We start from the raw sequence: 13518 nt of genomic DNA, 5'->3' as shown, positions 1-13518 counted from the left end.
TCACAAGCACTTGAATGAGATTCTTAAATTAGCTGCTACACTATTTTAAGCCTGATATTGACACACTTGTGAGGGCTAAACGATGCCAAGTTTCAGGGGGAAATTAATCGGTGACTTTTGTTGTTTCTAAACTTTATACAATGTATAATTTCTATGTGTTCAAGGGAAGTAAGGCAAGATAACGTATCCTTACTTAATAGCGAGAGAAGCTTGAGAAGTTTATTTAGTTATAAAGTTAAATACAATATTGTTCAGTTCCAAATACCTGTGTCTACATGTTTTTGCTTTGTAGATCAACTGTGATCTGAAGTTGTAATGCACACGTGTAAATGATAAAATTGTTGTCATTGCACATTTTCTTAAGTTTCAACGAGGTGTTGAGGGGAGGTTGGAGGTGTTCCAGGCACGTCCAGCTGGGAGGAGCTCTCTCAGTGGAGAGATTATATCTCCACACTGGCCTGGGAACACCTCGGGATCCTCCAGTCGGAGCTGATGGATGTGGCCCGGAGAAAAGTATATGTATGGATATTAGACCTTCTATACATCTAAAACAATTTTCTGAAGGTTTATATTTGTATACATTTATAGCCTACTTGTAGGTGGCCTAGTGTTTTATGTGAACGTCATCATGACTTTACAGATCGAGTGACATAATTGTAGGTGTGTATTGAGTGGGAGGAGCATACATCGGCATTATTTATACAGGCCTGTCTTCTTTTATCGGCATCACTCTGATGACCCAAACACGCTCCAAGATGATCCCTCTTTTTGCTTTGGGTTACATTCTATTAGTTTGGCTGATTTGCGGCTTCACCAATGTTTCTGGTAAGTCATTCTTTTTTCTTAATGGACGGAGCTCACATTTGAGTGACCTTGGGTTTGTGCAGGTCTCTCATTGTGTGTGTGTGTGTGTGTGTGTGTGTGTGTGTGTGTGTGTGTGTGTGTGTGTGTGTGTGAGAGAGAGAGAGTGAGAGTGAGAGTGAGAGTGAGAGTGAGAAAGTAGATGGAGAAAAAGAGAGGTATGTAAATGGCGTAATTTCGGATGGAAATTAATGTATCTTGCAGTCCATGATAATGTTTTCTTGTGGGTTGAAAAAGCAGATAAACAGATGTGAGATGATGAATTAAAATCAGTCCAGCAAGTCCAGCAAACTATAAAGTGGAGATGCAGAGGTTAAATTTCAGCATTTTGCAGTCTGAAGTTATTAAAAAAGTGCATAGCAATTTTGTTTTTCTTGTGTGTTGACACGAAATAGCTTATATGCCTATGTTTTTACATATGCAATGATGTAGTAGCTATTGAAACTTATGCTTTTCAACAAAACAATAACAGTTCATCTCCAAAACATGTTGCCATGTTCTAAGATGTTATAAAATCCAATACATATTTTGCCAATGACACATAATGTGGAAACTTTCTGTTGATGCAGGGGCTACGGTGGGAGCTACAGAAGCCTATAAAAACAACTGCTGCCGGTGAGTGTTCCTCTAAAGTTGCAAAAGTAAATATTGCACATGGCAGTGGCAAGTACGGGCGTAGCACCGAATTCTGGGCCCTGTACAAAGCCCAGCGGCTGACATGTTATAAAGAGTGAGAAAGTCGGGGAAGGGCTGCTAGGAAACTTTTCTCTGGTGTATCATCAGGCTAAAAATATCCACAATGGAAAGCTTGCCTTGCACAATTATGGTCCCAAGATGAATAAGTAATGGTTGAATAAAAGTTCAAAATCTTGGCATTTCTGTAGTGTCCTTACTTTAGCATCTCTACTTGTAAACCTTTTAGAATCAAAACCTTTTACGGTATCAACTGTTACTTCTTACAGGTCGAGCAACCCAATGGAAGAGTCAAATTCCTTGTACGTGCACATATACTTGGCCGATAAAGCTGATTCTGATCTCCCACCTTCCCTGCTGGAACCTTAAAACATGATCTATTACTGTAGGTTATATTTGTTCCTGTGTAATATGTCCAAGTGGACAGTGAGAGTGTAAATGTATATGTACCGGTATACGTACCTGTGTAACTAGTAAAGAAAGTTTTCGCAAAACTCCATCAGAGGGCAGTATTACAAAGGATAAGGGTGAAATGTGCATAGACATGAAAGAAGATTACGTTTATATGTAAAATAACTGTATGTTCTACAAAGTTACTCTGATGTTAATGCGATACTAATGATCGTCTTCCAGAAAAACCTGGATGGAAATAGGGTATGACATCCGCAAGGCCGTATGCTGTGAGAATCATCTTTATCCAGGGGCAGAGCGGTCACGCTGTGGAGGGCAGGCTTTCAACCCTGAAGAAGACACTTGTTGTAAAGTAGAAAATGGATACACCAAAACAGGTAATGACCACATATTTGTGTCAGACAAGCAAGAAATTCCAATGTTGGATTTGTTATCAACAATAAAGAAGGGAAGCTGTTGTATGCAAATAAGGAATTAAAACAAATAAAGACACATAATGGCTTCAATTGGCAACTACCCTGGATTATAACTTGTTTCAACCTTGGTGTGAGAGACTCTTCATCTAGCCCTGGCTCAGTCCCCTCATGGGCTGAATGAAATATCTGAAGAATCCTAAACCTCTTGATGAGTAATCCACATGCATGAGCAATAACACAGACAGTCTGTGTTATTGCTCATGCATTGATTACTTTTGCTCTGCTTTTGTGTTTTAATGATTTTGTCATTGACACTAAAGTGTTTAACAAGTCACCTAAATGAACACTTATTTGCATAAATGATTGACACGTGAATGTTGGCAAAGGTCTAAACAGCATGGTATTGTGTGTTGGATTCTATGTTCTGTTTTAAGAGGTCTATTAACTACCTGCGCTTTAAAACAAATCTGTATATTTACCTCATCTGCCAATTACACCTAGGTAAAACCAGTGCAGACTAATACAAGAGTCTATTTTACCTTCATGAAGTTTATAATGCTCAGTTTTTGTTGAAACTAAAGAGGTCTTGATTCAACTGTACGGCCATTTTGAAGGTGCTGTTATGTTTTATTGCGTTAGACTGAAAAGTGTCTCCAATACTTTTTTTTAGCTTTAAAAAATAAACTGGTAACAGAACGTACAGTATATTGCTACTTTGGTAAATATCACAGCAACATTACATACGTTTTTATGGAGTACTATTGTATTTTAGTTTCCACACAATCAACACTCATCCTTGCACAGTGTTAAGTGAATATAATACAGATGACATGCTTTCCTAGCACAAGGAACCACCCCACGTCAAGTTGCCGGTGCCTCCACAATGGCCAGCTTCTGTGCTGCTCCATTTGAAGAAGAAATGGTAACCACATGTACAATGTTCATTTTGGCTGAACATGGTTCGTCTTGAACGTGGGAATTTCCCAGCGCTGGCTTATGTGTAAGACAGAGGTAAACCAGTTGCAGCATTAGCAGAATCATGATCATTTTTTGTATAGTCTGCAACCGGAATTTTGTATATGTCAACATATTTATATGGTGCTGAGAGGTTCCCATGTCCAAAGATAGGTTAGGTCATAGTGGTGTCTCTTGACTTCATCTCTGTCTGTATGTGGAACCAATCCCTTTTTTAAAATCTTTTTTTACAGCTGTTACAGAGGGTCTTAGCGAAAAGGTGTCATCTTGCTGTGGACTGAAGGCCTACAACCCACTCAATGAAATATGCTGTCAGTCAACCGTCGTAGCCAAACCTGCGCCAAAGGCCCACTGTTGTGGTCAGGGTGAGTAGAGCTGGACACAGTTGATGGAAGTAAAGCATTATATAAACGTACAGTATACACTTACATAAAACATTTCTTTATTGTATACCATTCCCACTAAAAATTCTCGATTCTTCTGATCGGCTTTGTCATAACCCAAGCTCTAGGCCAGGGGTATTCAACTAAAATGCAGTTGCTCCACTGACACCTTAAAGATATTCAACACTGTGACTGAGATAAGACAGGTTAAGCAGGGGCCGTCACAGCTTACAGGTGTCAATTCATTTTTTGTAACCATACAGTATAATCAGACACCTATGATGCAGATGTTGGTTTACAGAATATTAAACTCTGCCTCAGCACAGTGAGGCTGAACGTAAGAGCTTAGAACTTCACAACAAATATATAAACATATAAATATGATGATATGATGATATACTGATACAAAATGCCACAAGTAGAAAGAAAATCATGATTCTGCTAACGCTGCAACTGGTTCACCTGAGTCGTACACATCTGTACATGTAACGCATATTCTTTTCTGTTCTACTGTACTGGTACTTTTGCACTCTGACCTCATCATTTTCAGCACATGTAAGAACAGACACAATCTCTACTTTAACATTAGATATGTAACCTTATTACATTATATTATTTAATAACAGAGCATTTACTGCATGAAAGTTTACTACAACAGTGGTTGTGGCTGAAATAAAAGTGATACAGTTTAAAGAATCATCCCGACATTTTCCACAGAGGCTTTTGATGTGGACAAGCAGCTGTGTTGTGGTCCGACCCATAACAAGACGATCCTGACGAGATATTCCAGTGACCACCTGTGCTGTGGAAATAACCAGTTTGACTCTAAAGCTGAGTGCTGCTGTTTGATACAGAACGCTCTGAAGACACAACCCATCAGTTCCAGCTGCTGCGTGAAGGAGTCAGGTGCGTCTGAACATCGGTCCTTACCTGTCTAACATTCTGTCATAATATGCCGTCTTCTGATTGGTTGGTTTGTGTACAACACATTGTGAGAATTCCGTATGTTACATTTTACATTGACAATTAAAGGTTTTACCACATTTCTCTGATGATCGTCAAATTTCATCTGAGATACAAAAATAGCCCTGCCTTCACACATTTCCCAATTAAAGTCTTGGAATAGAAATCTGATTAGGATTGCATGAGTAACTTTTGTGCTGAATTGTGTGTGTGATGCCTGTATGTTTACTTCATCTTTGTCTTAAAAGCTCGCTTAGGAACAAAGGCCCACAACACATTCCAAGAACTAAGCTCTCAATCTACTGTTGTAGACAAACCTGCGCCACATTTCCAATGCTGTGGTGGAAGTGAGTAGAGCTGAATCTAATACAGTATCTTGGTAAACTCTGTCAGATGTGTTGTGGCTGAGGTGAAAGTGATCCTGATCTTTGTCCCCAGAGGTATTTAATAATCACACACAGCTGTGTTGTGGTCCGACCCATAACAAGACGATCCTGACGAGATATTCCAGTGACCACCTGTGCTGTGGAAATAACCAGTTTGACTCTAAAGCTGAGTGCTGCTGTTTGATACAGAACGCTCTGAAGACACAACCCATCAGTTCCAGCTGCTGCGTGAAGAAGTCAGGTGCGTCTGAACATCGGTCCTTACCTGTCTAACATTCTGTCATAATATGCCGTCTTCTGATTGGTTGGTTTGTGTACAACACATTGTGAGAATTCCGTATGTTACATTTTACATTGACAATTAAAGGTTTTACCACATTTCTCTCATGATCGTCAAATTTCATCTGAGATACAAAAATAGCCCTGCCTTCACACATTTCCCAATTAAAGTCTTAGAATAGAAATCTGATTAGGATTGCATGAGGAACTTTTGTGCTGAATTGTGTGTGTGATGCCTGTATGTTTACTTCATCTTTGTCTTAAAAGCTCACTTAGGAACAAAGGCCCACAACACATTCCAAGAACTAAGCTCTCAATCTACTGTTGTAGACAAACCTGCGCCACATTTCCAATGCTGTGGTGGAAGTGAGTAGAGCTGAATCTAATACAGTATCTTGGTAAACTCTGTCAGATGTGTTGTGGCTGAGGTGAAAGTGATCCTGATCTTTGTCCCCAGAGGTATTTAATAATCACACACAGCTGTGTTGTGGTCCGACCCATAACAAGACGATCCTGACGAGATATTCCTGTGACCACCTGTGCTGTGGAAATAACCAGTTTGACTCTAAAACTGAGTGCTGCTGTTTGATACAGAACGCTCTGAAGACACAACCCATCAGTTCCAGCTGCTGCGTGAAGGAGTCAGGTGCGTCTGAACTTCGCGTCTGAGATTTCAGCTAATCAGGGAGAAGCCTGAGAACCACTTCCTAACCACATAAAATATGTTAATATTTACCTGGAAAAACTAATCTCACAACTCAAATTTAGAAATGTTTTCTCACCAACTGAAACAAAGCTTGTGAAAGACTTAAACTAACTGATACAGTGAATCATATTTATTTCTGTTGGTTAGTTGTCTTTGTATTCAGGAGCTAGAGAGGGAATGTCTGAACATGCAGGATAAGACACTGCCAGTTGCTCCTGGGTTTTGTTAAGGTGGCACTCAAATTAGTGGAAAACACCCTCTGTTAGAAACTGAAGAGATAGACCTGCTACTGGAGCCAGGTGACATCATGCACCAAACTATAGGTTTAACTGTTTAGTGTCTTTTGCAAAAGGAGTAGTCAGACAGTACAGTACTTTATCAATTGTAAAGGCATTTAAGGCATACAAGTCCGATATAGTCCCAAATATGTTTTATTTATTTGAGAGCATAAGCAGCTTCTCTTTTCCCTCAATAAGCTGGACAGAAGCTTTTAGCACCTTTTAAAATAGATATTAGCTGGCAGCTAGCATGTTTAAAGAGCATTCTCCTGAAATTGTCAATGTAAACCGGTGGATTAATTGGTACATATTGTCCAGGAATGACCAACATTGATGGACTTAAAGTACATGTGAAACCTTCTACTATTATGTGTTTATTCCCATGGGTCCACAAGTGGTGTTGCTTAATGGCAGTCTTAATTTCCCTGACATAGCTGGTTGTATGGCAGCTAGAAAGTTATGACATGTAGATGTCACAAAGCATCACCAACTGTACAAGCAGCAATGGCAGCTTTCATAATGTATCTCTTAAAGCAATGGTTGGGGACCACTGCGTCAGATGCGGATACATGTGCTTCTATGTCTCTTGACACATGTCAAGACGCTCGTCTGTCACGTGATACTTTACTTCAAAAAATTAAGCCCACAAGCAACAATGAGTGGAAAACAAACGTCTTTAAAGAGCTTTTTTGGAAATGGGAAAAGACTCAATGAGGAGACATTTAAAAGACAATATCAGGAGTCCTACTTAAAATGCGTGTTTATCGCTCCAGGTGATTCTCATGCACCGCTCTGCAGAATATACAGGCTCGCACATGAGGCAACAAAGCCTTAATAACGGCTTCGCCGGCACCCGGCGTTAAAAGACAAGCCCTTGAAGTTTTTTGAAAGAAAAAAACATGAACAAGAAGGACATAAACAATTACTGATGGCCACCACATCAACACATGCGAGTGCACGGAGAGCGTCATACTTAGTGACTAACTGTATCGATAAGAGAAGAAACCTTTTACCATTGGTGAAGAATTTGACGAAGAATTTATTTTGTCATATTTATTACTTAATTACTCCTTAAACTGTAGATCAGCTGCTGTGTCTTTGTGGTTCAGACCTGGATCTTGGAAACATGGGTTTTGTTCACACACATAAGAATTCCCCTATCCTGGTTAGAGGATAGGCTCTTACGTTTGTGTATCAAAGAGGTTATTGTTCTGAGAAATATAAATCAAACTGTACATGCTGGTGAACATCCTAATTGATGTGTGTGTTGATAGTTCTCACACATTTCCATTTTTCTCAGTGAGTCATGTTTTCCAGACGTCACACTGTCTGCCTGATAACTCCCGACTATTTTGTCTTCTTGCTCTACACCCCCACCCACATCTGTTTAGGTCGATGTGATGAGGCCCCTCCTGTGTATAACCCACATACGCATATCTGCTGTGTTGGCTGTGTATCCGAGCGGAAGTCTGAGTGGAAACCTTGGATAGATCAAGTACTATGACATTTATTGTGTCTCCTCAGCTGGGTGGAGTATTTCTCCTGTAAAGGTCAAGCATTTTTCTTTGTGTTTTATTTGTGGAAAACATAAAACCACCCTCACCTTTGAGATTTGTGGGTTTGCAAGTAATTTGATTACATCACTGCATTGCTTAAAAAAAGAAAAAGAAAAAATAGTAGCCTACTTTGTGTAAGTGGCTGCCTTATGTATCTTCTGACAACAGTTTTAATCAATAGAAAATGCTGGTTTGAGGAATTGTATCACATTTCTTTAATATAATCTATGCAAAGAATAATTTATCGGTTTTAGAACTGACAGCAATGCATCTCAGTTATAACTGTAAAAAAACCCTGCAGTTTGGTTGAGAAGCCTCAGAGCTCCACCCAGCTCCTTATATACAGCAAGTGAGTGTGTTTCTTTCCAATGGATACAACGCACTGCTAATAGTGACCTCGTTTACATTAACAGCAAAGGCAAAAGGTTGATATATATGTTTTGTTTTTGTTTTGTGTATTTTTTTTAATCAGAATTCATGCATAAATATGTTCCCATGTGTGCATTAGAATGTGTGTATTACTGAGCCTGCTTGTGACTATGTTGCTGCACACTTTTACTTTATTTCTCTGATTCTTCAAGTGCTGCGGACAGATGCTGTATGGCTTGGCACGACCCAGAGTTCTCTGTTGTAATGACCACTTGTAAAATAACAGAGAAAATGGATAGGGATGTTCAGAGATCAGTATTACTTATAACCCAGCTAAAAGGACTATGTGTTGTTCTCAGTTTTATGTCTCACATGGACAACACTACTGCGGGACAGAACTCTATTGGCCTCACACCCAGATCTGCTGCAATGGACACAGGTAATTATTTATCAGCCTGATTTCCCACACCTAGGGAATGTGGCTCTTTGGGAAACAGTATTTCTTTCTTGGGGATACAGAAACTCAGACAGGAATGTCTTGGAAAATTTTACTCCCTGGCTGGCTATGTTTCGCTTGCTTTTTTGATTGTTGAGAAAAATATTTAAATAATATTATGACCCAAGGAATGTCTGTCTGTCTGGTTTTGCAGCTCCAAGGAATGTCTGTCTGTCTGGTTTTGCAGCTCCAAGGAATGTCTGTCTGTCTGGTTTTGCAGCTGCAATGAATGTCTGCTCTGTCTACATTTGTCAAATGCATGTGCAAGTACATGTTTTGTCAATATCTTAATAGGGCCCTGATATTACAGAGTTACATTATGTTTTAGTCTGGCATTTTGGTTAAAGCTGCATTAATTGATATTTAATAAACAGAACAAATGTCTGTGTAATATGAAAGCAATCGTTGGCAGGGATAAATCCAGAGAGAAGTATCACCCGACTCAGCAGCTCTTTCAGCTTTTTACCTTTAAGCCACAGTTTTGGTTTTATGGTTAGCCCTGTTTTGATTGAATTGGTTGAATCTCAACGACTCTCATCAATCCCCTTTCCAGCTGAGCTGCTAGTTGTTTTCAGCGTGTGCACTGTGTGCTACCAAACAGAATAAAGACAAAGTTAACAATTAAAAAGTGAAGAGAATCTAGGAAGCTAAAGACCCAGATATCTTTTTTTCTGAGGACTTGGGGTAGACCACACCAGAGCTAAAAGGAAAGTGATTATTGGATTCATATGTGTCAGGTGGCAAGAGACACATGTAGATGCTCCGTATTATTACATTACACTACAGTTCATTTAGCTGACGCTTTTGTCCAAAGCGACTTACAATAAGTGCCAACAATCATGAGGATACAACTCTGAACAGCAATAATCTTGCAAGAGCATTAGCTTCAAATAGGTACAATCCTTTAAGTGCAAAACAAAAGCTACAGATAAGCCAAACCAATGTAAGTGCAACATTCAGGAGCAACACAGTACAGTGCTGGATCTGTGTAAGTCGGCAAGTGTTTGCTGACATGCTGGTCAGATCAACCTGATAATATGTAACAGTTTCTCATGCTTGTCTGTGATTGCAGCCATACTGTGACAAAGTACTGAAGCTGCGCTGCTGATATGCTGCTTTAACCTCGTAGCTCTGTAGACACCATGCTGAAGAAGTTATCTTCCATTCTGACAACCCGCATACTTAATGCCCGGAGGAAGCATATTCTAATAATAATTACTTCTTTATCTAAATCACCAGATTTGATATTAATAAGCTTTGTTTCTCCAACCAGACATCACAAAAAGGAAAACACCCACTGCTGTGGGGTAAAAGCCTACAACATTAAAGACCCGCGGATGAAGTGCTGTGCATGGGCACTACACACCCTGACTATTGGACATGAAGGGCAGTGCTGTGGATCCATTCTGCAAACCTCAATGGTAGGTTCAATAATAATATTAATAATAATGCCTTCATTTGGATATGGTCTATTCCCCACTTCCTGCCCCCCTATTTCTGGCGAAATTGCTCGGATCATACCCATCTTTGAACTCTGCTTTAATTTTTTCATTCCCAACTATGCCCTTGGAAAATTTTGTGAATGCATATTGCACAGTTGTGATAAATACCTGACAAAGTTCTTAAAACCACGTTTGCGTTAGTTCCTTAGCCGACAAACTCACTATGAAGACAGTACATGTGAGATTTGACCTAAAACAATGCTATAAGTTTAATTCTTTTTTTCCCTTCAATTGTTCTGCACATCCCTTTGACAGAAAGTCTTATTTTTACTTAATGTGACCATTCATATTGTTTGTTATATCTACTTTATAACTAGAATGTTTGCTGCTCGAGTGAGGACGAGGAGGTGCTCTACTCTGCAAAGACAGGATACCGATGCTGTGGTCACCGCTACTACAACCCCTCACTGTGGTCCTGCTGTGCAGGGAAGCTGAGTCCAGTACAGCAACCACGACAGAATGAGAGCGAGAGGGTTAAAGGTCAGTTTTGCGGCGCTTGTCTAACAGAAAAATATCTGATCTTTGTCATTTTAACTTGATGTGTATTCCAGTGTATAATATCAATAATATGTGTGTATAATGTCCTTTTTCAGAATCCATCCTTCTGTCAGTTAACAATCTGAATGAAACAAATCTTTGCGACGAAAGTAAGATATCGGTTTATAGTTTTGATTGTTTCTTAACTTCAGAAGAAATGCTGCAATTTGTAAATGTGTGTGTTTCTGTCCCCGTTTAGTGCGAATCGGAACTTTGGAAAGTGTGTCTCCGCACAGCATCATGTTCGGCAACGTGCTGAAAATCCATGGAAGAAATGGCATCGTCACACATATGGCCTCACCTCAAATCCTGAAAACACCTGATCGCTGCAGCTTCCCTAAACTGATCCCTGGGAACAACTACTTATTTGATGAAGTTAATGTTTTTGCTGATTTCCAACATAACTCTATTCTCCAGTCGCTCCATTTCATTATTTCCAAGTGTCATCGTCCTTAGGTCACCACTGTTACCTGTTACCAAAGCAGCGTGCAACGGTTCACTTGCTAAATATGCTATTTATACCTTTGTTAAACTTGTCTGTTATCTACTATCTTGCCTGCAGTAACGAAAATGAGCTGTTATCCACGTTTTGTGCAGAGGATTAGCATTAGACACTGTTGCCTATTATGGTCTTGAACAGAACTTGATTTGCTCATGATTCCATCTCAACTTGATCTCAACTGCTTTTGAACTTGGACTCGATCAAGTTCAATTGAATAGATCCCTCATCTAATGTGTTTTTGCTTTCAGAGTATTATGCTAGTCTTTGTTATTTTATACTTACATATTTAAATGATATAATAAATGACAAATGTTTGCACACATGTTTTTCCCTCAAAATAAATGACAGGATTTATCATCCAAAATATCTGGAATAGATATATATAATATATAATAAGACCTGTGAGTGCTTTAAGTGTTATGTATTTATCTGAATAAACAACAATTATAATGAAACTTGTGTCTTATCTTACTTAATTTTGGGCATGAGCTTGGGAGAAACCTGCTTCACAGGAGGCTAATATTGAATACTGTGACATTGCAGGATGTGTATTTTATTCTAGACAGTGGCCTGTTGTTTTTGTGTGGGCCTTTAAAGCTCAAACTATTTAGGTTTCCATCCATGTAACACAAATTTAAACTGAATTCACAGAAAATCGGCAAAAAAAGCATATTTTTTATAACCAATAACTCAGACAAAGAGCAGACTTCCGCATGCAAAGAGCTGTTCCCCTACCCCAGGGAGGACCTTGTCTTTATGGGATTCTTTTGCTCGATGCAAGCTAACTTTGAGTGAAAGTATTATGTTGCATGGTTAATTTCATCACAACAATTGAAGTACTTTCCCTCAATGCTATAGGGTTGACAGGGAACATTTGCACCAAAAGATTCCCCGCCTCATAGCTCTTGACAGATTATTCCAAGCAAACAGGGGTCAAAAACCGAAGAAGCAGTCAGAACATGGCAAACAAATAAGGCAGGGAGTGGGCAAGAATCAGGATTCAGGACCACAACTGTATTCATGAGTTGAAGTTCAAAGCATTTCTCCTGCAGTGTCTTTTTTCTTACACTTTGTAGTCATAAACAAAGGATAACTTTCAAGTTTAGACCCGTCTTGGATTAATAGATTATTTAAAGTAATTCCAGATCACGGACGGGAAAAGGAAGAGCCAGATATCTAAATGTTATTCCAGTGTTGATAGTGTTATGGTTACGTCCAGAGGAGACCCAGGCGTAAAACACTAGACTCTGGAAACGGAGTAAGTTTAAATAGTTTAATTATGCAATACTCTCCAGTAGGCAGATGGTGAGAGAAAAATTGCAAGTATTACATTTCATTTAGTAGACGTTCTTATCCAGAGCGACTTACATTGAACTAAGTACAGGGACAATCTCCCTGGAGCAACTCAGGGTTAAGTACCTTGCTCAGGGGTACACTGGTGGCAGCCTGGTATTGAACTCCCGACCTTCTAACATTTTGTTTGGAAGGCGTACCACTAGACCATCACCACCCATAGGTAGGCAGACGCGTAGAAAGACAGGCAAACAGGAGTTGAGCGACAAGGTATGTAATGTAGTGATGGCAGTGTGATACTGAAGCTTCAATACATGCTTCAAACCCTGAACTACAATTCTACAACACATTGCTGTAACAATGTAAATTTCCCCGTTGTGGGACAAATAAAGGATTTCTGATTCTGATTCTGATTCTGATTCCATAGAACCACTGCTTCGAAGCTTGCTTCAAGTCACGTGACATATGACGTCCGAAGCAGTAACTGCTTCATTGCCTGAATGAGTCACTGGTTCACGGTCCTATCAGGTGATTCACTGGCACTGCCTCGTTTTGATTCTGACAGGTTGAGACAGTTTTGACTTTGAGCGCCTCAACACTTTGTAACCGCAAATGTGTGGGTTGTTGTCGTAGTATGCGTTGTTGCTGATCTAAGCTACCGGGGTAGTAGAAACAACAATCTGTCGATGAGTGGCTGGAAGACCAAGGTAGATACATATTGGCAACTGTTAGTTAGACATCTAAATACTTTACATGCCATTAAGGACTAGCTCATTTAAAAGTAACAACTTTGGAATCCCACTTATGTTTTTTGTTATTGCCAACTGACTTCTTTATTATGATTAAATAAATTCCTTTAAAATGTGACATTTATAAACTTCAACAAACAACGCCTAAAACTATTTATCAAAC

The 13518-nt window shown here is 39.4% G+C and overlaps 1 protein-coding gene across 2 annotated transcripts; it reads left to right on the top strand.

Moving 5' to 3' along the window:
- Positions 1 to 485: 485 nt before the first annotated feature.
- On the top strand, positions 486 to 11768 carry LOC115017986 (uncharacterized). 2 transcript variants are annotated; one of them, XM_029446765.1, is made up of 15 exons: positions 486 to 825; positions 1431 to 1476; positions 2188 to 2342; positions 3590 to 3721; positions 4457 to 4645; positions 4951 to 5049; positions 5141 to 5329; positions 5635 to 5733; positions 5825 to 6013; positions 7743 to 7846; positions 8636 to 8715; positions 10046 to 10193; positions 10592 to 10754; positions 10868 to 10921; positions 11011 to 11768. In XM_029446765.1, the coding sequence occupies exons 1-15, from the start codon at positions 735 to 737 to the stop codon at positions 11265 to 11267; spliced, it is 1995 nt and encodes a 664-aa protein (XP_029302625.1). In that variant the 5' UTR covers positions 486 to 734; the 3' UTR covers positions 11268 to 11768. The 2 variants fall into 2 exon arrangements, with proteins under 2 accessions (XP_029302625.1, XP_029302626.1); XM_029446766.1 differs by lacking the exon at positions 10868 to 10921.
- The last annotated feature ends 1750 nt before the right edge of the window (positions 11769 to 13518 follow it).

Source organism: Cottoperca gobio, chromosome 13 (genome assembly GCF_900634415.1).
Source record: "Cottoperca gobio chromosome 13, fCotGob3.1, whole genome shotgun sequence".
Taxonomy (NCBI): domain Eukaryota; kingdom Metazoa; phylum Chordata; class Actinopteri; order Perciformes; family Bovichtidae; genus Cottoperca; species Cottoperca gobio.
Note: the sequence above shows the minus strand (reverse complement) of the source record. Positions and strands in the feature narration are given on the sequence as shown.

What these genes read in the sequence shown, in the direction of transcription:
- LOC115017986 (XM_029446765.1), top strand. Translation starts at nt 735, where the DNA reads ATGACCCAAACACGCTCCAAGATGATCCCTCTTTTTGCTTTGGGTTAC. An exon ending in CTGCTGCGTGAAGAAGTCAG is followed by an intron (nt 5,330 to 5,634) that starts GTGCGTCTGAAC and finishes TTGTCTTAAAAG; the next exon opens with CTCACTTAGGAACAAAGGCC. An exon ending in ATCTGCTGCAATGGACACAG is followed by an intron (nt 8,716 to 10,045) that starts GTAATTATTTAT and finishes TTCTCCAACCAG; the next exon opens with ACATCACAAAAAGGAAAACA.